At 40.6% G+C, this 27874-nt stretch overlaps 1 protein-coding gene across 2 annotated transcripts in view; it reads right to left on the bottom strand.

Moving 5' to 3' along the window:
* Positions 1–228: 228 nt before the first annotated feature.
* The window catches only part of LOC117394203 (G patch domain-containing protein 8-like), a 138058-nt gene continuing 110412 nt past the window's right edge, over positions 229–27874 (bottom strand). For both annotated transcript variants that reach the window (XM_033992280.3, XM_059012567.1), the window contains exons 3-4: positions 13426–13556; positions 229–8083 (exon numbers count right to left, since the gene is read on the bottom strand). In XM_033992280.3, coding sequence (XP_033848171.3) covers positions 4624–8083; positions 13426–13556 — 3591 coding nt within the window. In that variant the 3' untranslated portion in view covers positions 229–4623. The remainder of the gene's footprint in view (positions 8084–13425; positions 13557–27874) is intronic.

The raw sequence follows: 27874 nt of genomic DNA, 5'->3' as shown, positions 1-27874 counted from the left end.
AATGCTTGAAAGAAGCAGACGTCCAAAGAAAATTATGGGTATAGCACGTAGCAGAATCGCCTGAGCAGCTAAAAAAAATCCAAGATTAAAAGCCTGGTACTGTAGTGAATTAGGCATACGATTTATTTAAATATAAATTAGTCTCTAGTTGCCCACTCAGGGACGTCAACCTGTAAGAAATGAGATATACCATATTTAAGTTTATTATCATGTAGAACTCGGATTGCCTTGACAATAATCGACATTCACGCAACGTGTCAGAAATATAAAACAATATTTTATTTAAGAATAGAAAGGGTGTACAACTAATCTAATATTACAGAAAGGAAAGGTGATTGGTTAGAGATATACGTCAATAGTGTACAGTTCATTGATTCCATAGTCAAACGATTACAACGACCATAACATTATTAGCATACATGATTAATACACTAATATTAATTATGACTGATCACACAAAGTGTCTACTTTGCATTAGTATTTTCAATACTCGTTTCTCGTTTTAATCGATCATGTTTCATATCAAAATGCACGAGAATTAATTCAACTTCCCGTTCAGAACGGAATCCAACATTCCAGTACCTAATTTAGCAAATTAGTTTTACTATGTGAATTTATTTAGCTTGGACGTGATCTACCAAACTAATAATATGTTATCAACCTCAACTGATTATATATTCAAATTAACTCAGAAATGGGGCAATGATCAAATTCTCTGCATTTATGAGACACCTCCTTTGAGTTGCACATTTCAACAAACAAAATACATTTCTTACACACTAAAACAGGAAGTTATATTCTATTCCTAGAACAGTTTATCCACTAACTTGATAGCATTTGCTACAGTTAATTTCTCGAGTCATAACTACTTCCTCAGCACTTCTCCTGATTGTCAAAGTTCAGAGAATTTGTGTGTGGAGCCTTGGGTTTCATGTCGGGAGCGCTGTTTCTCCTGTGGGGAGCTCTGTTTCTAGTGTGGGGAGCACTGTTTGAAAGTCACGCTGGTTCTTTGTTATCCTCTCCACCCATGTGATTGGATAGTTTGTTTATTGTGGGCTGTGCTCGTGTCCAAGTGGGGTGTTTACCATTTGTTGTTCTCGTTCCAAGAGTCCCAGTGTTCTCAGTTGGTCCGCTGTTTCGCCCCGTCAGTTGTATTTATGAGGGGTCCTGTTCTCTCTCAATAGTGTCAAGGCAGTCCAAAACCGTCTGGTTTCACCTTTTGAAAGACACCGCCGGTGCCACAGAATTTATTCAGCGCTGGTGAAGATAAATCACTTGTCCAGTATTTAGTTTATGACTCTTTTTAAAAGCATTCTTTGTCAGTGGCAGAGTTTGTTAAAAGAAACCAAGTGGACACAGAGAATGGCTTAGGACTCCCCTTTGTAATCCATTTCTGTTAATTTCATACACAGAATGATATTATGACCCACACGCTACAGTACTTAAAGAAAGATTTAGAAGCATCAGGCATTATAGTGCATGAAAGAACTGTACAAAGGTATCTGAACACAGAAGAGTTGTATGCATGTAGACCTTGTTGCAAACTGTCTATAATTTGCCAAGAAATATGAACAGGAATCTGAAACATTATTCAACAAAATTCTCTGGTCCAATGAGACTTGAATATAACTGGACCACAGTATGTTTGGAGAAAAAAGGGAAAGCCTTCAATGAAGAAAACCTAGTACGCACAGTTAAATAGAAAGTTAAATAAAAAAGCTGTAGCCAAGCATTGTGTATCCAATCTGTCTGAGCTGAAGAAAAGGAGGACACATGAAAAAACACTAACGCAGGGGTGTTAATATTTTTCTCATGAACGAATGCCTCAAATGAAATAAGTCTGGATTATTTTTTTTGTTTTTCTAAAGTGTTTTAAAGTTTACTTAATACTTGTCCTTAATCTGTTACCTTGAATTATGGTATAATAGGCATAGACTGTCAATACTTTTGTCTGCAACTGTATTACTTATGCCATCTTCCAATGGGACAGACTTAAGATTGTTTCCTTTGGCAGCAGACCAGAATCAAATGGGTTTGATGGTTTTAGAACAAACAAAAAACAGCTTTGTGTTGCAAAAGAAAAAAGAAGTCAAACAACTCTAACATGTCTTTGGTGTCCACACACAGTGCCGAGTAGAGGAAATATCATTTTCTTTGCACCAGTTGCAACTAATGTATATTTTTAATACATGTGATACTATTGAACTTATGTCCCATGGTTTTGGCATGAAGGCAAAACATTAGCCTCATGTTATGAGCTCAGTAATTACAGCATGGGCCTGTTGCATTGAAGGTCATAAGTCTTAGCCATTACCCTCACCAGATGCCAACCCCCTGGCCTCAGCCTGGTTATAATTTATATTTCAGTGACTAATTAGGGGAGTCAATGGACTTCGTAGGAGCCTGATTTTACTCAAAATTCATTGATGTATGGATCTATGCATTTCAGGGGTGTAAATTATGCCTTAAATTAGAGCACTATGTCAGTGATGTCTATTCTGCTGTAATGGCTGTTTTCAAAGCATCTTCTACAAAATATTCACGTTTAGCTGCTCTACAGTGCAATTACCAGAAGTTTTATTCCAAACTAGTTGCAGTAAATTTAAGCTTGGTTATTTCAAACCTCAAAGAGGATTTTGAAAATGTTACTACCTTCAACAAACCAGCTTTCTCTAACATGTTGTTCATTAAAAAAACGGACCTAATATATTTTATATATCATTTTATATTATCATGACTTTTGCATGGCCCCTTCACTTTTCAGTAGTACTCAAGTTCAAACAAGTCGTTCACTTTTTTTTTAGGATGGTTGTAAATTTCACTCATAGTTAAAGTTTTTTTTTTTTAATTGCTATCTATTCATTTTACACAGATTTGTGCATCTACTGTGAGGAAGGTGTATTTCTGGTGTATGGTTATCTGCTCTTGTTAAAAAGGAACTCGGTTAAATAGCACATACCCTATGTTGAGCAGGGCAGCATGAGAGTTGGTTGTGAGCTCTAGAAGGTCAGGCAGTTCTACAATGTAAATACTATGTGTAATAATAATAAGTAATGTGATATAAAAAAGGGATTATTGTTCAAATAACATTAACCTTTAATATTTTTCCATCACATTCCTTTACAGACACTTTTAAGTACTAACAAATATCTGCAAGAAAATAACAGTAAACAAAAATGATCTTAAAAGGGTATCATACAGAATATCTTACAGTGTTGTGCACCTCACATCAGCAATAATCGTATTTACATTACAAAGTACAGTACATATATATATATATTGAAAAATATATTATTGCATCATACTACAATCCTGTAAATGGGAGTGCCTAATAAGCAGCATTTCATATACTGGTACATTAGTCAGTGCAATTCAGTTTACTTGCTGACTGCTCACGATCGTCTGACATAAAAATACAAGTGTTTACATATTGTCTAATAAAATGACCATACTACTGTAAACAGCCAAGTATAAACTCATTACATTCAGTTTAAAAGACAATTGTAAAGTTGCATGCTGCGTTTACATTTGACCTAACCCTAACCCTGTTAAAACTGCCTATGTGCCACATTAAATTCCATTCAATGCTCTTTAACGCCTCTGTAATATTCTGCACTGTAGTCAGTTTCAGTGTTTTGTGCCGATGCAAAGCACAAAAAAAAACATACATTTGCTAAAATACTTTTCTGAAATCCAAATGTATATCCTGCCTTTATAGCAGCTGTTTCAGTTTTGAAAAACACAAGGAAATCTATTTGGGAAAAATAAAATATGTGTGTGTTGATGTTTTGCACGAATACAGGTAATAACAAAATATGTCACATAAACTGTATGAACAGTTTTATTTTTCTGACACTCTAGAATATAAAGCACTAGAAACAAAAAAAATATATACTCAAGTTTCTCCAAACAAAGAATACTACTATATACTTTATCACAGGCCAACAAAATACACTGAGGAAAAAACATCCTTATGTATTATTTCCTATAATAGGCATTTTTAATAAAGGTAGGTGGCCTTACCAAGATGGGAAAACTCTGTAGTGCACAAGGCATCTTCAGAAACCAACAGATTTCTCCATCATCTATACATTTTATTTGAAAAGCTATACAGGAACCACAACCCACAAAGAATACTTCGGTCGCAGCCTCAATCAAAGATTGGAGCCACAGACCCTCACAATATTTATATGGCTGTCAAGGGTCAAAATGCTGTCAGTTTTAGTCAGTAAATCAATATAGAGACTTCTAACATTTTCTTATACATCTATGGCCAAAAGTTTTGCATCACCTTGAATTTTAGGATTAGAAAAAACAAACAAAAAAAAATATATGAACATAATTTAGATATTTTATTTAACATCATGTAATCAAAGAAACTACAAAATGATATCGTAAAAGTCATAATAGTAGTAAAGTATTTCATGTTAGATTACGAAATGTCACATTTTTCAATTTTTGTCAGTTTTTCGTTAATTACATGGAAGACTACAAAGCGGCATGTAATTAAATATGTTAACGTATATGTTTCATTCAACTTTATGAATCAATTTTAGTTAATTCCATAGGGTGATGCAAAACTTTTGGCCACAGCTACATATTCACTAAGAGGTGTGTGTGCACTCAAGTGCTGGGGCCAGAGTGGGGCTGCAAATCCTGCCCTGGGAAAAGAGTATGAAAGTAAGGGTGTAGATGGAGAGCAGAAGCAGCAGCAGCAGCTGCCATGACTGGGCTAGGAGCTATTAAGGCGGGAAAAAGGGAGCTGTGTGGCATTGGATGAAGAGCCAGATGGGCTGGGTGGAAGGAGGACGCAGGAACAAAATGCAAGGGGTGGCCTGCCAGCAGAGCAGCTGGGTGGGCAGGAAAAATTGCTGGAGCAAATGGGGAAAGAGAAATGCGATTAAAGTGTGGCTGAGGGAAAGGGTGAATGTGTGCCAAGGGCTGTAGGCTGCCATGGGGGTGCAGGGCAGATGTAAAGGCTGCCAGCGCATGGTGCTGAATGAGCGCCTGGCGGATGCTTGTAATGGGATTGGTTTGCTGAATAGGGATTGTTTGAAAGGCCGGCGCAGGGCTGAAAGTGGGTACCTCAGTAGGAGATGGTAGTACCTTCACATGCTTCCCCAGCAGCTGCTGCTGCATATGCTGCTGAGCCTGGAGCTGCAGCAATCTATACTTGTCGATTTCATCCGGTGTGAAGGTTATGGGCTGTTCAGTCAGAGGCGGCGAAACGCATTTTGAGTTCTCAAACTGAAGCTCTGTTTCCTCCATGTTCTGCATTTTAGTCTTTAAAGGATACTGTGGGGAGCCTTCCCTTGAAGCAAAGTGTTTTCCGATATTCGATAACTGGGCTTTCTGCTCCTCAGTGGAATTAACAGAAAAGGAACATGCCTCAGGCAGTCCTTGAAGGACCGGGCAGTAGTTCTGTAGACTGAGTTCATTTCCTTCAGTGTGTAGCAGTTGCCCTTCAATCAGCACCACCTCTGAGCTCTGAAGATTGCACTCTGTGACTTCCCCTTCAGGAAGACGAGTCTCAGACTGTTTAGGACCAATGAGAGCCCCCGTTGCATTGCTTTTATGAACATCCACTTTATCTCTGCTTTTATTTCTATTGTGCTCATCTTTCTTGCAACTTTTTTTGGCAGAAGGCAATTTTCCAATTAAGGGTAATGCTGGTGCGTTGGTGAGCAGTGATGGGATTCGAGACCCAAAGTAAACCTGGGGTGGATCCTTCAGTTTTACACTGCTTATGTTCAATGCTTTTGATGGATGTGTCTTCTCTTCATAAGGTTCCTTGGGATGGAATTTTTCAAGAAGATTTTTTCCTTCATTAGTTTTATCAGCTGGAAACATTTTCTTATGACAATTGACTGCATGCTTTCTGCTGCAGTTCTGCGCAGGATCTCCTGTTTCAGTTTGGTGTTGTCTTCCTGTGTCCTTAACCGTCTCTCTGTTCTTAGCTAATGGGAGTTTCGAAAATGACCTAGACCTCCTCTGACTTAACTTCTTGTCACTGTTGCTGCTTGAATGCCTAGATTTAGATCCGGATTTATCGGAACGATGGCTTCTTCTACTGGACCTGGAACGTGGATTGGAACATCTTTTCCAGTCACTACTTTGACCAGAAGTGCTGCTACTGTGTGAAGTTCTACTTCGGCTCTGAGTTGTCCCATGCTCCCTGCTTCTTTTCCTATCCCTGCTTCTGCTGTATCTGAAGTACTCATCATCATCATTGGTCTCCTCAGAAGACGAGGAACAGTTTTTCATTTTATGCCGATGGGTATTCTTGTAATCTTGATGAGACTTTCTGGCTGAACAATGATGTGAGTTGCTGCTTGTACTATCATCACTGGATCTACAACTGGAGTAAGTTCTGCCACTGGATGTGACACCATAAGTTCTGGAGTAACTGGAACCTCTTTCTGATGATGACCTGTGAGACGAATCAAAAGAGGATGAATACCTCGAAGACTCGCTATCAGTATCCATTTCCGAATAGCTGCTATAGGAACTTGACTTATCACTAAGAGACTTTCTGTAGATTTCCTTTTTAGAATCTCCACTATTAGAAATAAAGTCCAAAAAATTATTCTTTGCCTTCAACCGACAGTCACTTTCAGGTGCTTCTTCATTAAAATTTTGGCCGATATCCTCTGAAGGGGAAAATGGATTGTTATTTTTTTTACTTTGCTCTGCCACGTCACTTTCATTTGAAGATTCATCATTTAGAGATCTCTTCCGTTTCTTAAAGCCAAACCTTTTTGCATTCACGCTTTCATTGTGTGTCACATCATGTTGTCTATAACCTCTTCCATCTTTAGATTTGATATTGTGCTTACAACTACTGCTTGCCTTGTTAACAGCTTCTAATTTTAGTTTCAGGGTTTGGTGTGCTTTGTAATGTTTCTCCTTCTTTGGTTTGAAGAAATCTGACTGATTTGTTTCCTGATTGTGAGTTTGCAACTCAACAATAGTTTCTTTGCTTTCTTCATCCACCATGTCTACATTACAGTATTCTGTCTCTACTGACAGTGTGCCATCTTGTGTAATGTGCTTTTTTCTTGAGTGTTTGAAATCAAAATATAGAGGGTTGCAACTATATGAAATGCAGGGTTCAGTCTTAGTATGCAGTAACAGTTCAGATGGCCATTTCAACATCGTAGCTCCATCTTTGCTTAGAACATCAAGGAAGGGCCCTATTGTTTTAGTCACTCTACTTGATTCCCCACATCCCTGTTTAAAAGCACACTCATCACTCATATAAGCTACACTTATATTGCCCAAGGATTCTTCAGGTTTGACCTTGTCTGAATCAAAGGTCATTTGTGTGCCTGGCTCAGTATCAAGGAACTCCTCAATGAGAACCTTTCTTTGTTGATAGCTTGAGTCTCCCTCAGCATGTGTGTCTTTACTGCTGTTATCTCTTGCTGCAAAACAGTTGGATGCATTAGATTCATTATTGTCTAAATCTGCCTCAGGACTGTGGCTTAACCCTGGTAGTCCTTTGTCTAAGTCAGTGTTTTCAAAAGATCCAGTGAAGACTATTAAGGGAGAATCTCCCTTGTCAGTTATGCTATGTGAGGTCACACTTTGGTAGAATTCAGGGTCTTTTTCCTGTTTGTTTTGTGTTGTGTTGTCCATCTGTTGTTCTTTTGGTTCTTTGTCATCTGCAGGATCTCCTGGTGAAGGTATGTGAGCTCGAAATGTTTCAGCTATTTGCTTTCCTTTCTGACTGTGTAGCTCTTCTCTATCATTGGCCTCCTCTGTGGTGTCACTGAAAACTGATGCAGATGACTCTAGCTTCATCTGGGCCTTTTTAGAGAAGCAAAATGAGACCCCCGCTCTTTGGTTGTTGAAATCTGTAGCTAACTGTATACCAATCTTTCCAAATGATTTGTGCAATTGTTCTCTGGTGACAGGAAGTTCCAGTGGGTTATTGGAGGTTGTGCCAGCCATATAGTTTCCATCTCCAATAAGTATGTAGCGATCTCCATTCCCATCATCCTTGTCTGTGAATGTTCTCTCCTGCTGCTGGTCGTCTGCGGCAACTGTGGTGGCTCTAAACATTGGACCACTTCCAGGACCACTGCAAAAAAGGAGTGAAACAGCATTAGGGCACAGCACTGTACAGTATGAACTTTGCATTTATTTATACAGTTGCTTTGACAATACAGAATGTGTCGTGTAGATTTCATTTGAACATATATTTGTATGCGTTTGGTAGTAAAAATAAAAAAAAGCCACAAAAAGTAAAATGAGAACAAAATACACTTTTCCTGAAACGACATTGCTTTAAGGGAGACATGATAAAATTGGGGCCCTAATTATCACATATCTAGGATTTTTTTAAAAGAATTATGCTCTGATATCTGAACCTTTGAAGCTTGAATATTATTAACATCTTTATAAGTAGTTGAAAAGGGAAGGGAATAGGTAACCCACTGTGACTGCTTTTCTGTATATGGTTTGTACATTCAGGTATTGGTTAAGAGAGATTATATATTGGAAAGCTCAAACATAGTTTTAAACGAAGACAGATTACTCAAATGTTTTATATTGGTTTGGTTATAATATTTCTGTACTTGAAAAGTGCCATTCTTGTGTGCATAATGCCAAACTCCTAAACTGGTCATCACTGTATGTACTTCATCACTAAAAAAGCTAAAAAAAATAAGCCTTGACTGAGATACAAATATAAACTGCATTTTTGGTATAAACATATTCATTTTTATTTACTATTTTGAAACGAGTCAGTTATATTGAACAGTTTTAAATATGGTCTATTGTAATCTAGGAGCTTACTATAAGCACCAAACACCTTTAGCATGCAACAGAAACTGGATTATAATTGGTTAAGTCATGTAGGCTCAAAGCAGCAACCTTAGACGTGCTATGGCTATGGCCCATTGGGGCTTGTCAGAATGGTGCAGCTGTGCTCAGACCAGCTGAATGGTTTATGGGGATGCAGGGAAAAGGATTTGCTTTGAGTTGCCTTGAGTTACAAATAGGCTGAACAAGGCCACACAATTTGATTGCTGCACACACTTAAAAGTCTATTCCACTAATGAGCAACATCAGTATATGCTCCATAATTGGACTGTTTTAAAACAAATACATTAATACCCATACAGTAAGTAAGTACTAAGTATTCACCCCCCTTGGACATTTTCACAGTTTGTTGTGTTACAACCTGAAATCTTGATGCATTTAAATGGGATTTGTTTTCCTTTGATTTACACAACCTACTCAACACTTTCAATGTGTGAAAAAATGGGGGGGGGATGAAAAACAAATAAATTAAAAATAAAAACCTGAAAAGTCTTCATTAGATAACTATTCACCCCCACTGCTATGACACTCCTAAATAAGCTCAGGTGCAACCAATTGCCTTCAGAATTCACACGATAAGTTAAATGCAGTCCATATGTGTGCAATAAAAGTGGTTCACATGATTTCAGATTAAATTCACCTGTCTCTGTAAGGTCCCACAGTTAGGTAGTGCATTCAAAGCAAAGATACTACCATGAAGACCAAGGAGCTTTCAAAACAACTCCAGGATAATGTTGTGGAAAGGCACAGATCAGGGGAGGGGTATAAAAAGATTTCAAAGCCATTGAATATCCCTTGAAGCACAGTCAAGTCGATCATTAAGAAGTGGATGGTATACGGCACCACCCAAAATCTGCTTAGAGCAGGCTGTCCTCCCAGACTGAGCAGCCGGGTAAGAAGGGCATTGGTCAGAGAAGCCAGCAAGAGGCCAATGACAACTCTGAAAGAACTACAGCGTTCCATGGCTGAGATGGAAGAAACTGTCCATGTGTCAACAATAACTCAGGTACTCCTCAAATCTGGCCTGTATGGAATAGTGGCAAGAAGGAAGCCATTTCTGAAAAAAGCCCATGTAAAATCCTGCTTGGAATTTGCAAAAAGGCATGTGGGAGACTCTGAAAAGATGTGGCAAAATTTTCTGTGGTCGGATGAAACAAAAATTGAACTATTTGGCCTAAATGCAAAGCGTTATGTCTGGTGCAAACCCAACACAGCAAATCACCCAGGTAACACCATCCCTACTGTGAAGCATGGTGGTGGCAGCATCATGCTATCGGCATGCTTTTCATCGGCAGGGACTTGGAAGCTTGTCAGGGTAGAGGGCAAAATGGATGGAGCTAAATACAGGCAAATCCTTGAGGAAAACCTGCTTCAGTCTGCAAAAGTCCTAACACTGGGACGGAGATTCACCTTTCAGCAGGACAATGTCCCCAAGCACACAGCCAAAGCGACACTGGAGTGGTTTAAAAACAAGAAAGTGAATGTCCTAGAGTGGCCCAGTCAAAGCCCAAACTTGAATCCAATTGAGAATCTGTGGCAAGATTGAAGATTGCTGTCCACCAATGATCCCCATCCAACCTGACAGAGCTTGAACAATTTTGCCAAGAAGAATGGGGGAATATTGCACGATCCAGATGTGCAAACCTGTTAGAGACTTACCCCAAAAGACTCACAGCTGTAATTTCTGCCAAAGGTGGTTCTACCAAGTATTGACTCAGGGGGGTGAATACTTATCTAACCAAGACATTTCAGTTTATTTTTTTATTTTTCATTAACTGTTGTTTCACAATAAAAATTCTCTTGCCTCTTCAAAGTGTTGAGTAGATTGTGTAAATCAAAGGAAACAATGGAAAATGGAGGTTGTCTGGACTAACAGTTCACAGAGAGATTTGGACCGATCACCTCAGTAGCTAGTGTGCTCGCTGCTTCCAGGGTGAAGTACTTCTCTGAAATCATATCCATTGGTTTATATATGATATAAACCAAATATTCTCTTCAAAACCATTGATCAAATCCTGCATCCAGCCATCGATAAATTCATCTCCCATTCATCTTCCTCTCTTACCTGCCATGATTTCTCCTCTTTCTTTTGGAACAAAATCGACACCATTTATTCTACGCTCTCCTGCCACAAACCTAGTATAGTAGTTGACCACTTTGACTCCCCTCCGATTGCCCCTCCTGCTCTCTCTTCCTTCTCTCCTCTCTCCATTACTGATGTCTCCAGCCTATTGTTGAAATCAACTACTGCCACGTGCCCCTTGGACACCTGTCCAACAAATCTTGTCCGTCTCTGTGCTTCTGACCTTGCTCCTTCCATTATGCACACTCTCAACCTGTCCCTGGTTTCAGGCCTGGTTCCTGCTGCCCTCAAGACTGCCTGAGTAACACCAGTGCTCAAAAAACACTCCCTTGACCGGGCTGTCTTATCTAACTTCCGTCCCATATCCAATCTTTCTTTTCTCTCCAAAACCCTTGGAAGGGCTGTAGCCAGCCAGCTGATGAAACATCTCACAGATAACAATCTGCTTGAATCTCTGCAGTCTGGCTTCTGGCCGCATCACAGTACCGAAACTGCTCTGCTCCCGATTGTAAATTATCTTCTGCTTAATGCTGATGCTGCCACTCCCTCTGTCCTTGTCCTCCTTGACCTAACTGCTGCTTTTGATACCATAGAGCATAGCATTCTTCTTGACCGCCTTCAGAAGTATGCTGGGATCTCTGGAACCTGTCTCTCCTGGCTGACCACTTACCTATCTGGACGCATGCAGTCTGTTTCCTATGATGGAAACAGTGCTGACGCAAACCCGGTCACTTGCGGTGTCTTCTCTTCAGCATCTACATGCTTCCCTTGGGTCACCTCATCTGCCAACATAGGCTCATGTTTCACTCCTATTCAGATTACACCAGCTCTACCTAAAACTAGACCCTGAATGTCCCTCTGCCATGGTCCGGCTCTTAGCTTGCACCCAAGACATCAAGGCCTGGATGTCTGCCAATTTTCTTCAGCTCAACACTAACAAATCTGAACTACTTCTAGTAGGATTGAAAACTCAACTCAAGAATCTCAATATTGCTTCCTTGAACCTTGGAAACTGTCTGCTGCTGCCTTCCCCCACTGTACGAAGCCTTGGTGTACTTCTGGATAGTAACCTCTCCTTTGATGCCCAAATCTCCTCGGTAGTGAAACTGAAAACTGAGGGGTTATAGTCCCTGAATCGGAGGCGAGTGACGTTTGCAATGCAGCAGGGGCGACGCGAGAATTGACTAGTTTGGATCTCAACTAGTCAAAGAGCTTTCACAAGTTTGTCGATGGGCCAATCCTTGTAAAAAAAAGTTGCTCTGGAGAATCATCCTGAGCTCTGATGTGTTTAGAGCAGCGAAGCAGGGATTAAAGCAGCAGCATTGTCATATGAAGGAGAAGCAGGACGGCCGGATTTCTTTGAAAGTTTTTTTGGTGGATTATTTCTTGAAGAAAGATAGCCAGAAGGAGAGATACATTTTTCATGTGAGTGAGATGACAACAAAAGCTGCCTCGGGTGAGTAGTCATTTATACCAATTGAAAACAAAGGTTTGTTTTAAGATTGGGTCTGCAAGTCTGCGTGCTAACTGCAAACTGAAAAGCAAGACGAGAATTATGAAGCTGGCTATGGTTTAAATAGGGTGACTGACAGGTAATTAAAGGTTGACTGACAGATATTTTAGCGGGATGACACAGGGGAGGAGTCCCGGCTCCAGCCCCCCGAAATACACAAAGGTTCTACTAATTTTAAAAAGGAAAACTGTTGTGAACAAAAAGGTGCAAAATCAAAAAGCAAAAGGTAATGTTTTTTCCATCCAGCTGAAGAAGGACTTGTAGTCGGAAACATCCTGATATTGATTTTTTTTAAAAATCAATTATTCACATTTTTGTGTATCTAAATTACCTTTTTCTTTTTGATTCCTTTGGTATACATCAGCTTACCTTTTTAAAATTATATATATATATATATATATATATACTTAGAGTCTATGGAGCCAAAGATGAACACAAATAGAAATAAAATATATTTGATATGTTTTAATGTTAATAAAATGACAAAGCTATGGAGTGATTAATCCAGGGGTAACAATGAGATACATTGTATGAAGTATATTATGTGAATTTATTTCAGAATTTCAGCATTTAGAACTGCATACTCTAAGACTTCCACTTTACTGGATCACACATTTATTTTCAATTCACTATATTACTATTATTAGTAGTAGTTTGGGTTTGTGTTTAGCACAATGGTTTTCAGAGCCGCTAACAGATCTGCAAATGCACCTGAACTGCCTCACAGTGGTGGGGCTCTATCACCTAGAGCCAATTATGCTGAATTATGGTATTGTGATATTGACTAATGTCCACTGGGGGTTAGCTAACTGATCTTGTGACCTAAACTGGATCCAGGCCCCCAGGCATCTGGAGAGGAAAGACGTGAGTATTGGGAAACTGCCAGCTCCACCGCACAGTTGCTGCATGATTATGGTTTAACACCCGTATCTCAAAACCTGGGTAAATGAAACATAAAGTAAAAATGTAACACAGGAACAGTGTTATCATTTTGAGTACTAACCATTCAGACTGCTTCTGTAGCTCAGCCAGCTGATGGAGGCGCTTAAGTGCTTTTTCCTGTTTCTTTTCATCTTTCCAGGACTTGGAAGCAACATTGCGAGCAAATTCCCTTTGCTTTAATTCTTTCAGCCTCTGTTAAAAAAAAAATAGTAAAAAATAAGTCAGTATAACAGTCAACAAAGCAAACACACTAGCCCTAAAAACAGTTTTAATGAAGTTTAAAGACTTAAAGTCACGCGGTCCCCTCGAAAACATATAAATCTGTGTAGATGACAGTAGCCTAACTGTCATCTCAGAAGCATCAAGATGAAGTTTTTTTAATTTGCTTTGGGTTTTCGACAGAAGAAATAATAATAATAATAATAATAATAATAATAATAATAATAATAATAATAATAATAATAATAATATACAACTACCCAACTCTGTCAGTTTAAAAAAATTAAAAAATCTGCAATCAACTTTTTATTTTTTTCACAGCACTGGATAGCATTTCATTCGACTTCTTATTTTATAATATGTACCGGTACTGATCCTGGCGACAGTGTTACGTTGGTTTTTGGATGTTATATTCACCGACTTTTTTTTTTTTTTTTTTTTAAATCTTTGTTCTTGTGCAGTTATAGCCTACTATACTGCCTTGTGCACAACAGGGCTCTGGGCAGCACCATGCCAGTCGGGTATGAGGATGCTGGCATTGCATGGTGTTGACACAAGCCAGGGCACGGTATGGATTTTTACAAAAATCATGAAAACAATGTGGCACGCTGCCATAACAGTGACAGAACAATGCAGCACGATGCTACAGACGTCGTGGAAACGAGGTAATTGCCAAGTGTGTGTTTTCTTTCAAACTCACATCCGTAGTTTTCAATATTTTACACAATAAAAATAAAAGCATATTATTATTATTATTCATTATGTAACACAATTTTTGTTCCTGGGTAGTAAGTGTTATTTCCTAATTGCTTATGCCTCAAAAGTATAGGAAATGGCTATTATTCCCCACAAACTTTGCTTTTGTGACCAGGACAGTGATATTTTGAAATTTACTTATTTCCAATGAGAAAACGGGCAAATTTGTGTCTTTTCGTTCACATAAAGTCAGAAAAAAACAACATATGAATCCAAATTAACATGTATTTATACTAAAGTAATACAAAAATGACTACAAAAGATTTAGAAGTGAGTAGTTTTTCGAGATTTACGATTATACTGTAAATCACTTTCACGAATCAGCCCCCAAATGTAGTCTCCCATCATGTTCTCGTTATACTGTCCTTGGTAAGAGTGTTCAGTCGAGTATATCCTGGTGGAAGCGCTCGCCTTGCTCCTCCGAGTACGCTCCCATGTTCTCCTTGAATTTATCAAGATGAGCATCAAGGATATGGACTTTGAGGGACATCCTACAGCCCATTGTGCCGTAGTTCTTCACCAGAGTCTCAACCAGCTCCACATAGTTTTCGGCCTTGTGATTGCCCAGGAAGCCCCGAACCACTGCGACAAAGCTGTTCCAAGCCGCTTTCTCCTTACTAGTGAGCTTCTTGGGGAATTCATTGCACTCCAGGATCTTCTTTATCTGTGGTCCGACGAAGACACCGGCTTTGACCTTTGCCTCAGACAGCTTAGGGAAGAAGTCTTGAAGGTACTTGAAGGCTGCCGACTCCTTATCTAGAGCTCTGACAAATTGTTTCATAAGGCCCAATTTGATGTGCAGTGGTGGCATCAGCACCTTCCGGGGGTCCACCAGTGGCTTCCACTTGACGTTGTTCCTCCCCACAGAGAACTCGGTCCGCTGTGGCCAGTCCCGCCTGTGGTAGTGCGCCTTGGTGTCCCTGCTGTCCCAAAGGCAAAGATAGCAGGGAAACTTGGTAAAACCGCCTTGGAGACCCATCAGGAATGCCACCATTTTGAAGTCTCCTATGACCTCCCAGCTGTACTCATCATACTTCAAGGTGTCCAGCAAAGTCTTGATGCTGTTGTAATCCTCTTTGAGGTGCACCGAGTGAGCCATTATTATTATTATTATTATTATTATTATTATTATTATTATTATTATTATTATTATTATTATTATTATTAAATGCATTTTTATTATTATTACTATTAGTAGTAGTTGTATGTAATAGCATTCACTGATATTCAAACGAAACAGTAGTACAACACAGACTTTTATTTATTTCTTTTGTTTCTGGCCTGGCTGTCTTCGCCTGCCTTTTCGCATGTTACCGCCTTGTTTCTGCCTTGTTTCCGCCCCTTCTTAAGGTCACAAATACCAGCTGGGGATTGGTTTTCATGTTGCTTTCGGCGGGCCCTCCTACTCCTGCAAAACTTCTCTCCGCCCCTTTCTTGGATTGGAAATGACTAGTTTTGGTTTTGGGATAAAGAAAATTATCGCATAAACACTCTTTCCCAAGAGTGATCAGGGTTTGATTTGGTCCAGCCCAAAGTCAGTAAGCCAGTAGGCAAAGAAAGATGAAGATGTCACTAAAGAAGCCATACAGAAAAACAGAAATTGTGTCCAAGTACTGCAGTGTATTGTTTCTGGAAGAAAAAAAAAAGCTTGCAGAATTTCAGAGGCCCTAAGCAGTGCACCACCGTACCTCATGTGGCGCTGTACATCATAACTGCAGCGGTAACAAGAATAAAGAAAAAGCCTGAGGGAGAAGAAAGCCTTTCCCATGAATTTGTTCGAACTATGGTGCAATCCGGTACTTTAAATCAAGCACATGTACATACAGTATCTGTAATCTTTTCTGTAAACAAGCACCTGCTGCAAAAACTATGCCACATTCTCATCAGCTTTACAATAAGTATTTACCAAAACATTTGAAAATGATTTCAAACACATTACCCAGAGATTCAAAGCAATCCAGCTGTAAGTAGCCAGTTTACTTTCTAAGATGAACATAACAAAAACGACAATGTAATGGCTGATCTTGAAGTTGCCATTCTGTTTCTTTAGCAGCACTGTTTGGAACAATTTTGTACAAATTTGCGAAATCATGGGCTGATGTGATATGCTCATGTTCAGATTCTGCAAGTTACATGGTTAAACTGCATCGTGACCTGTAATCCACTTATTTCGTCTTTAAAGGCATACATTTACAGAACCCCTGCTACTTGTTAGATACAGTGATAATAATACACAGCGTTTCAAAGCTACTTAAAAAAACAAAACCACAAAAAAGGTTTTGTATGAAAAAAAAAAGTTTAAGATGTTTTTTTTCTACTCGATTTTACGACAATCAGCCTCGGGTGCTGGCGGATATGGTGGAGTCTTATAATACGAACGTGTGCAATGTCCTTGATATCCTGGTTTCCTATACCCATTGTTCTCCATGGTATAATGATCAGTTACGCTCTATGAAAACTGCAGGGCATGGGCTTGAAAGCAGGTGGAGGGATACTGGCCTAACTGTTCATTTTGAAATATGGAGGAGCACAAAACTGTATATAGGAATGCTCTAAACTCAGCCAGATCACTTTTTTATTCTAATCTCATGAGAGGGCTCTGCTAATCCCAGGCATCTCTTCTCGATAATAAATTGCATGCTACAACCTAAACACGTTTCTGTATCTACTGGTTCTAGGGAGCAATGTGGTGAGTTTCTTAACTATTTCTTTTTATATTACATATACTCTTAATATGCTGTATGTACAGTACTGTGCAAAAGTTTTAGGCAGGTGTGAAAAAATGCTGTAAAGTAAGAATGCTTTCAAAAATATACATGTTAATAGATTATATTTATCAATTAACTAAATGCAAAGTGAGTGAACAGAAGAAAAATCTAAATCAAATCCATATTTGGTGTGACCACCCTTTGCCTTCAAAACAGCATCAATTCTTCTAGGTACACTTGCACAAAGTCAGGGATTTTGTAGGCATATAGTCAGGTGTATGATTAAACAATTATACCAAACAGGTGCTAATGATCATCAATTCAATATGTAGGTTGAAACACAATCATTAACTGAAACAGAAACAGCTGTGTAGGAGGAATAAAACTGGGTGAGGAACAGCCAAACTCAGCTAACAAGGTGAGGTTTCTGTCAAAAGTCATACACCATGGCAAGACTGAGCACAGCAACAAGACACAAGGTAGTTATACTGCATCAGCAAGGTCTCTCCCAGGCAGAAATTTCAAGGCAGACAGGGGTTTCCAGATGTGCTGTCCAAGCTCTTTTGAAGAAGCACAAAGAAACGGGCAACGTTGAGGACCATAGACGCAGTGGTCGGCCAAGGAAACTTATTGCAGCAGATGAAAGACACATCATGCTTACTTCCCTTCGCAATCGGAAGATGTCCAGCAGTGCCATCAGCTCAGAATTGGCAGAAAACAGTGGGACCCTGGTACACCCATCTACTGTCCGGAGAAGTCTGGTCAGAAGTGGCCTTCATGGAAAACTTGCGGCCAAAAAGCCATACCTCCGACGTGGAAACAAGGCCAAGCGACTCAACTATGCACGAAAACACAGGAACTGGGGTGCAGAAAAATGGCAGCAGGTGCTCTGGACTGATGAGTCAAAATTTGAAATATTTGGCTGTAGCAGAAGGCAGTTTGTTCGCCGAAGGGCTGGAGAGCGGTACACGAATGAGTGTCTGCAGGCAACAGTGAAGCATGGTGGAGGTTCCTTGCAAGTTTGGGGCTGCATTTCTGCAAATGGAGTTGAGGATTTGGTCAGAATTAATGGTCTCCTCAATGCTGAGAAGTACAGGCAGATACTTATCCATCATGCAATACCATCAGGGAGGCATCTGATTGGCCCCAAATTTATTCTGCAGCATGACAACGACCCCAAACATACAGCGAAAGTCATTAAGAACTATCTTCAGCGTAAAGAAGAACAAAGAGTCCTGGAAGTGATGGTATGGCCCTGATCTCAACATCATCGAGTCTGTCTGGGATTACATGAAGAGAGAGAAGCAACTGAGGCTGCCTAAATCCACAGAAGAACTGTGGTTAGTTCTCCAAGATGTTTGGGCCAACCTACCTGCCGAGTTCCTTCAAAAACTGTATGCAAGTGTACCTAGAAGAATTGATGCTGTTTTGAAGGCAAAGGGTGGTCACACCAAATATTGATTTGATGTAGATTTTTCTTCTGTTCACTCACTTTGCATTTTGTTAATTGATAAATATAAACTATTAACATGTCTATTTTTGAAAGCATTCTTACTTTACAGCATTTTTTCACACCTGCCTAAAACCTTTGCACAGTACTGTATATATGGTTCTCTGCGTTTTATGTGTTTGTACAGCGCTTTGAGATGTGTGCATTTAGGCGCTTTATAAAATATAAAGATTATTATTATTATTATTATTATTAGTAGTAGTATTAGTAGTCGTAGTAGTATATCTTTATTGTTATATAGCGCCTTTCATAGTGCACTACCATCACAAAGCGCTTTACAGAGGTAGGCTGTGAACTGTGCATTATATGCAGAATCACTTACAATAGGACTGGACTCAATTCAGATTCCTTTACAGAGCTGATTGATTTTGTAATTCATGCTGGTGCTTCCTTGAAGTATGCATGAGACATCACGCAAGCTTACTTTTCAACCTATCAGGAAATGGGTTTCACATCAAAAGTGATCCCCTCTGTCAGCATGTTCCGTTGGTTCTCTTTCACTGAAGCCATAGAGAGCTTACTGCAATACTGAAGACCACTGGCTAAGTTCCTGCTGAACAACACAGCTACTGGAGTCAAATGTAAAAAAAACTTCACAATTTAATTGAGCCTGAGGAAAAGAGATTTTGTCACTCCTCTGATTTATGCCACTCTTGGTGTCAGAATTAAATGCCTGCTTCAACAAAAATGGGCAGATGGCTTTTCTAAGTATGGGACTGAACATGTGCTCTGCTAAACTGCCAACTATTTGGTGTATGTGGAAGGTTGGAACCATCTTTACGAAGTATTTACAGTTCTAAGTTTACATAAAACGCTTAGATGCCACTTTGTAAAAGGAAGATTCATTTTGATTTCATGACCTGTACGTAAAGAGCAATTTTCTGGAAGTTTTGATGTTTTCAAATTCATTTTTTACTGATCACAACATGATCTCATTTGAAGTGATTTTTAATGGCTATTTTTCAAAAATGTAGTACTAGAGGCGCAAAACAATTACATCCAAAAAGTAGACAAATCAAAATCTAAAACAAAATGTCCAAAATGGTTTAATAGATCAATTCAGAGAAAAAAAGGCACTTTACAGAGCATTTAAAAGGGAAGAAGAACAAAGTGCACAGAAAGAGTACTTGGAACTGCAAACTCAAATAAAAAAGGAAGTTAGAAAGGCCAAGAGAGAGGTAGAAATGAGCATTTCTGAGGGAGCTAAAACCAATTCCAAAAATGTTTTCCAATATTATAACAGCAAGAGAGCATTCAAAGAGGAGGTAAAATGTCTAAGAGATACAAATGGCAAAATCACAGACGAAGAGAAAAAAATAGCAAATATACTAAATGATTACGTTTCACAAGTTTTTAAAAAGGAGGATATGGACAACATGTCGACCTGTTCGTATCCAGTTTTAAATAACTGTAGCATAACAGAGGCAGAAGTGTTAAAGGACTAGGAGCTCTTAAAATAAACAAATCCCCTGGGCCAGATGAGATCCTCCCAGTACTAAAAGAAATGAAAGAAGTTATTTACAAGCCACTAACCAAGATCATGCAACAGTCTCTTAACACAGGGGTTGTACCGACCGACTGGAGAACTGCAAACGTAATACTGTGAACAGGCTGGCTGTAGGGGTGACGTCAGGCCAGAAAGAAACACACAGACAGGCAGAACTGGTGGGTGAAACTGAGACGCTGTGGCGCTCAGTGTTTTATTACACACACAGAAAATAAAAGGTTTGAACAAAACAGAACACGGCACTTGAGGCCAAAATAAATAGACAAACAAAACAGACAGTGGACGAACACTAAACAAGTATCGTGCGAGTCCTCTTGCACGACTAACATTTGTTATTTTCTCTTACGTTTTATTTTCTGCTTCTCTCTCCACACCCGTTCTCCACTGATCGAACACACAACCCCGAGTGAGTGAAAAGTGCTATATATACTGTTGTGCCGGGATTCAATTACTAATTAATTATTCACTTGAATCCCAGCACGTGAACTAATTTGTGCAATCCCGTGCTCACATACTATTACATAATTTAAATGCACGTGAAGGGTTTGTTTAAAAGGCATGTTATATGCAGACAGGCTAAAAGAATTTAATCTTTTCAGTCTTGAACAAAGAAGACTACGCGGCGATCTGATTCAAGCATTCAAAATTCTAAAAGGTATGACAATGTCGACCCAATGGACTTCGACCTGAAAAAAGAAACAAGGGCCAGGGGTCACAAATTGAGATTAGATAAAGGGGCATTCAGAACAGAAAATAGGAGGCACTTTTTTACACAGAGAATTGTGGGAGTCTGGAACCAACTCCCCAGTAATGTTGTTGAAGTGACACCCTGGGAGCTTTCAAGAAGCTACTTGATGAGATTCTGGGAACAATAAGCAACTGAACACAAACAGAACAGTACAGGCCATCATAAATATATTATCATATCCTATCTGGATTATTTCAGTCAGTTAAAAAAAGGAAGAAAATTGAACTATTGAAAAGTTGGTACACTCTTGTACAGATAGTGGATTATTTCTGTAAAGCAGCAGAATGGCAGTAGAATAAAATTGTCCTTGGAAATATTATTTTCTCAACAACCAAATAGATTGTAAAACAACAGATATGTGCTGCATTTGTTTGAAAACCAAATAACAGAGAAGATTTTCAAAAATACGTTTTACCTACAGCTAATGATGAAAACCAATTGCAGTGTAACTAGTTTTTTGTATCAGGCTATAAAATCGTTTCCATATGTCTTAGCATTTCTGTGTCAATACCTCTTTCTCTATGATTCCCCATACAGGATTTAAATGCATCTTTTTCTCTTATTATATCTAAAGCCAGTATGCTCCAGAGAGAATCTATGTCTGCTGTATTTAAGCTGAGTAACAAGCAAGATGGTCTGCTTCTTCCATGTAAATTGCCGGTTTGAGAAAAAAAAGAGTATTTATAAAGAACAGCTTGAAATGATTTTCAGTATCACAGTCTCAAGATGAGAGATTACAGGTGTTCCATTTAAATGCATGGGGATGCCTTGTGCTTCAGAAACAGTGGCTGATTAATTTATTAAGAGTGTGGTACATAAAATGAACATGTGTTTTTGTAACTTAAAATCACTGGTATATGAACCTGAAGTATGGTACTTAGTAACTCAAATGTATGTTGATATAATGTTAATTGTTATAAGCTTAGTCACATCAGGTTTCCATTTAAACACAATGGTGCAATTGAGTAAATATACTTACCTGTACTTTAAAACAATATAAATACTACCTTAAACTACACTTCTAAATCTCAAATACTTCAAAATGCTACAATACATTTTGTCTAGTATGATTTTAAACAAGCATCCTATAGGCTCTATGTTCCTGACTTTACCAACTTCCAAGTGACTGTTGATGGACGTAAGACGTTTTTTCTTCATTCATGACAAGATGCTGTTTTTTCGTTAGTCAAACCTTTGTAATGGCAGGGTACACCCTGCCCCTGTGTGTATTTTGTCTATTTTGTATTGTTTTGTATTATTACTATTTAAAATGTATTGTTTAGTGCATAAAAACATAATGCGGTGTGGCAATGTGCCCCGCCCCTGTGTGCATATTATGTGTTGTATGTATGGTGCGTATGTTAATGTTGGTGTATAGATTGGTACACGGGATATAAACGGGTCTGTGTTTCACGTGTATTTAAAGTGTAGATTTGTATTTAGGCACGAGGAGAGCACAAATCACTTCACGTGCTGGTTAAATGTAATATGCGAGCACGGGGTTGCACAGAATTAATTCACGTGCTGGGATTCAAGTGAATAATTAATTAGTAATTGAATCCCAGCACAACAGTATAAATAGGCACATTTTTAGTCACTCGTGGTTAGGTGTTCGGAAGAGGAGAACGGGAGAGAGAGAGAGGAGAGTTAAAATCATTAAAAGCAAAGATAAGTGTGTGTACTCACCGTGTTTGTTTGTCTCCGTGCACCGTTTGTGTTTAGTGCGTTTTGTTTGTCTTTTTTACTTTGGCGTATAGTGCCGTGTCCTGTTTTGTGTACCGTTTAAAACCTTTTATTTGTTAATAGACGCTGAGTGCCACCATTGCACTCAGCTCATCATCACCACCGTCTGTCTGTGTTTGAATTCCTTTCTGGTCTGACGCAACCCACTCTGGCCGTCTTTGTGACACGTGGTGTCATCGTGGGATAGCCGCGCCTCCAAGCGTCAGACCAGGAGGGGTCTGGATTAAAAGAAAAAAAAAATAAATAAAGGATTACAAATATTGTTTTGGGGGAAAAAAAAAAAAAAAAAAAAAAAAGAAGTCAATGGCAGAAGACGCCATCAAACTGCGGGGCTGGTTCCTGGAGAATGCTGGGCTGGAGGCCCAGGCTCTACCCATAGTCGTCCGGGCCCTGTGGATGATGGACTGTGAGAGATGGGAGGCCTATCAGCAGGAACACACCCCAAACACCTTGCAGGAAGGTGTGGAGTTTGTCCTCAGCTACCTGGAGGCAACCATAAACGGAACAGCAGCCCAGGTAGCAGGACCACCAGCAGAGGAGTACCTGCTGTCCCCATCTCCACCAGCAGAGGGTGAGTACCTGCTGTCCCCATCTCCACCAGCAGAGGGTGAATGCCTGCTGGTTTTGCCTTCACAGCCCAAGCGGGAGGCAGAGACGGATAAAGAGGTGAAGGACAGGGAGGAGGAGTGCCGCCTAAGGGCCAGGCATCCACGGCGATGTAACAAGCCATCGCCAGGGTGCCTCCTCTGCGACCAGGATCACCTGTTCGCCCACTGTCCCTTCCGCAGTTATGGGGAGGAGCCTGAGCGTCCACAGCCCAAGCGGGAGGAGCCTGAGCGTCCACAGCCCGAGCGGGAGGAGCCTGAGCGTCCACAGCCCAAATGGGAGGAGCCTGAGCGTCCACAGCCCAAATGGGAGGAGCCTGAGCGTCCACAGCCCAAATGGGAGGAGCCTGAGCGTCCACAGCCCAAGCGGAAGGAGCCTGAGCGTCCTACGCCTGAGTGGAAGGAGCCCGAACGTCCTACGCCTGAGTGGGAGGAGCCCGAACGTCCTACGCCTGAGTGGGGGGAGCCCGAACGTCCTACGCCTGAGTGGGAGGAGCCCGAACGTCCTACGCCTGAGTGGGGGGAGCCCGAACGTCCACAGCCCAAGAGGGGGGAGTCGGTGCGTCCACAGCCCAAAAGGGAGGAGTCGGTGCGTCCACAGCCCAAAAGGGAGGAGTCGGTGCGTCCACAGCCCAAAAGGGAGGAGTCGGTGCGTCCACAGCCCAAAGGGAGGCAAGTCGGGGCTTCCACAGCTCTGGGACCCAAGCCACCAGCAGAGGGAAAATGCCTGCTGGTTCAGCCCCAAGAGCCGGAAGGGGAGGAGTTACAGGCCCAACCCCCTGAAAATTTTTGGGGGGGAGAGGGGCAGGAGGCTGGTGTCCCCCAGCAGCCTCTATTCATGCTGCTGAAGGCAGCACGGGGCGCACCAGCCCAGCCGCCACAGCGGAGGGAGCCAGCGCCGCCAGGAACAGAGGAGCTGCCTCTGTCTCCGCCACCTCCACCGGAAGGAGCAGAGGAGCAGGAGCTGCCTCTGCCTCCGCCACCTCCACCGCTTCCTCCACTAGGAGCAGAGGAGCAGGAGCTGCCTCTGCCTCCACCACCGCCAGGAGCAGAGAAGCTGGAGCTGCCTCTGCCTCCACCACCGCCAGGAGCAGAGGAGCTGGAGCTGCCTCTGCCTCCACCACCGCCAGGAGCAGAGGAGCTGGAGCTGCCTCTGCCTCCACCACCGCCAGGAGCAGAGGAGCTGGAGCTGCCTCTGCTTCCGCCACCGCCCGGAGCAGAGGAGCAGGAGCTGCCTCTGCTGCCCGTACCTCCACAGGGAGTACGGTGGCCGGAGCCCCAGAAAGGGGAGCTGCCGGCCACGAAGAAGGGGGACGAGGTCTGGAGACCACTTTCCCCAGCAGCAGTTTCGCTGCAGGAGTTCTTGTGGCCGGAGCCCCACAGGAGGGAGCTGCCAGCTACGAAGAAAGGGGAGGTCGGGGGACCACCTGCCCCCGCAGCTTTTTCGCTGCAGGACGGGACCAGCAGGCTGTCAGCCGTGCCACTACCGGCAGGGGTGCTGACAGCATGGCCAGCCATGGGCCCACTGAAGCCTCCCTTCCCAGCCCGAGACTTTGTCCTGGACTGCTGGATTTTTAAGGGGGGAGGTGGCCGTTGAGGCCATGTGTGCTTTGCACAGGGGGGGGTATATGTGGCAATGTGCCCCGCCCCTGTGTGCATATTATGTGTTGTATGTATGGTGCGTATGTTAATGTTGGTGTATAGATTGGTACACGGGATATAAACGGGTCTGTGTTTCACGTGTATTTAAAGTGTAGATTTGTATTTAGGCACGAGGAGAGCACAAATCACTTCACGTGCTGGTTAAATGTAATATGCGAGCACGGGGTTGCACAGAATTAATTCACGTGCTGGGATTCAAGTGAATAATTAATTAGTAATTGAATCCCAGCACAACAGTATAAATAGGCACATTTTTAGTCACTCGTGGTTAGGTGTTCGGAAGAGGAGAACGGGAGAGAGAGAGAGGAGAGTTAAAATCATTAAAAGCAAAGATAAGTGTGTGTACTCACCGTGTTTGTTTGTCTCCGTGCACCGTTTGTGTTTAGTGCGTTTTGTTTGTCTTTTTTACTTTGGCGTATAGTGCCGTGTCCTGTTTTGTGTACCGTTTAAAACCTTTTATTTGTTAATAAACGCTGAGTGCCACCATTGCACTCAGCTCATCATCACCACCGTCTGTCTGTGTTTGAATTCCTTTCTGGTCTGACGCAACCCACTCTGGCCGTCTTTGTGACATGCGGGCATGTATCAAGGTCGACCAAATTGGTGGTGTAAAGTAGCGCTCAGCCACGGCACACATTGTACCCCATCCTGAATGTATTAAATGGCCCAAAATTAATGAGGCAAGGCGTAAGCTGCCACATTTAAATCCATAAATGTGCTGCACCGGTGTTCTGAACCCTCAAAATGGGCTACCAGTATCACAGGTTAACAGACTAATCTCAAAAATAGTGCCTCCCCTCCAAATGGGCTACCTCAGTTGAACAATAGGTAAGTCATTTGGAGAGGAAATGACCAGTGCTGACTAAGTGTCTTGACTTTATATTATATTATTATTATACGACAGATAAAACCAAATATACATAATCAAAAGGATAACTTAATGAATGAAGTTTATTATACAATGAATACAAACAATTGTACATAATGAAATAGCTGATATTGAGCTATAATTTCATCCTCAGGGAGATCAGAAAGGGTAATGCAGACCTTAAATACTCTCCCTTCTTGTCAGTACTCTCCCTTCCTGGGTTGTTCAGGAAGGTTAGGAGCCGGCACTCTCCGTCGTAAGAAATGCCACTGAAAATTCACAATTTCACAAATTTCACAGAAATCGTGTATTTGACTGCCTACCATGAAAAAAAAATGCATTTTATTTTCCACACAGTATTTTACATCACTGTACTCTTCACCTCCCCTGTTGATTTCATACTTTTATCAAGTAGAAGCAACACTACAGTAGCTGTACACGCTCTGGCTCAATGCCATGCATTCGGTTACTATGGCAACGGGGTCAAACAAATACCGGCTTCATGACTGGTGAATTCCTCATACTGTACAATGACATTTCTACATACTAATAGAAATGTACAATGTGTATAAAGAAAAACACACAAACTTTGGTTTTGTCATTTCAGGTTTGCAGTTAACGTTTCTCCTGTGTTTAATGTTTTCGGATTAGAAGCAGCAAAATAGGCTATGGGAATTACACAGTCATTTTAATTGATGTGTCAATATAAGTTTTAATGGTTTACAGAACTTGAAAATGTTGCAGAATTTATCATTCAAGGTTGTTTCTATTTTGTCTGCTTGTTACTTTTTTTTTGCAGCCAACACAGAGGATTTTAAATGACTTGTTTCCAGCAGAAGTTTGTTACATTTTTAAAAAGTGTTTCAATAGTGAATCGAGTTACAATGTACATTTTTAAAGAGTTGACTCAGTAGCTTGGCTAAATGTTAAAATGTTTCAGCCTTGGTTTTTAGGTGATGTTCTTGATGAACTATCAATGATAACACATTTTAGGCAACTTACATCAGTAGAATATCATATAAATAGAAAATGTGTAGTTTTTTTTTTAATAAAATGTCAGTTCCGTGGCTCTGTGAAAGTCATTCGTGAATTTCTTTTAAAAATACACTGAATTTTCTGGGCACCTATATGACTGCTGCCATAATGCTCTTTCCTATCAGCTACTTTCTGACTTTTTCTTTGCGCCCAAATAAGACCAATTTGAAATCGTTCTTATTTGTGGACACTTTTAGGGCCAGCACTGCTGTTCTGCCGCTTCATAAATCTCATTTTAATATCACAGACTTAATTTACAAAAGAGCCCCATCTACAATTTGCCCATGCATATAATTACAGCTTGTCTTAAAATGCATGGATGATAATGATCCATTTAACATGGATGGGGTTAAAATTCCCCATCTATGCTAAACTTGTGCAGAATGTCTCCAGATTTATTAATTTATTACTAATATGGATACGATCACGTATAAAAACCTGCAGCTTTGGCTGAACGAGGTTGGTGTGTTCAGAGGTGGAACGAAAGAGGAATAGAAATAAAAAGATATCTAGAAAGGTACATTTAAAATAACAATTGCTACGCGTGCTGGCTTTACACCAGCAAACTACTTGTTGCTTTATTTACCTGTTTATTTTGGCCCTTGTGTCGTTTTGTTTTGGGTTCAATGTTTTGTTTCTGTTTTGTTTTAATCTTTTAATAGTTTAATAAACTCGCGCATCAGCGCTTCATACCTCAGTACTGTGTGTCTGGTCTCCTCCTGGTCTGACGTCACCCGCAAGCCATCCTTTCCACAGAATCATTTGTGGATATACAGACCCGTACAACAATTAAAACGTACAACACATTGCATATTGGCAATTGTATTAGTGTCATTTCATAAAGCTTCCCATTTAAAGATACATTAAGTGCTTTAATACTTTAGTTAAGACTACTGTTATAACCATTGCTGTAAACATTCCTGTAGAAACAGCTTGAGTTGATTTTAGTAAATAAATCCTGTTGGTCATAAACAGAATAGTTTAATGTTTTTGGTGACTTAAAGCATGTTTCCCTTCTCTGCTCCTTTGCCAAACATTAGGAATCAAAATTACCTGCCTGTTCAGATTATAACACACACAATCACTGTTTACTTCCGTTAAAGAAGCAGATGCCACCAGATTCCTCAGGTCATTTTGAACCCCCAATCT

Source organism: Acipenser ruthenus, chromosome 3, assembly GCF_902713425.1.
Source record: "Acipenser ruthenus chromosome 3, fAciRut3.2 maternal haplotype, whole genome shotgun sequence".
NCBI classification, from domain to species: domain Eukaryota; kingdom Metazoa; phylum Chordata; class Actinopteri; order Acipenseriformes; family Acipenseridae; genus Acipenser; species Acipenser ruthenus.
The sequence above is the reverse complement of the archived record's forward strand: the minus strand, read 5'-3'. Positions and strand labels throughout refer to the sequence as shown.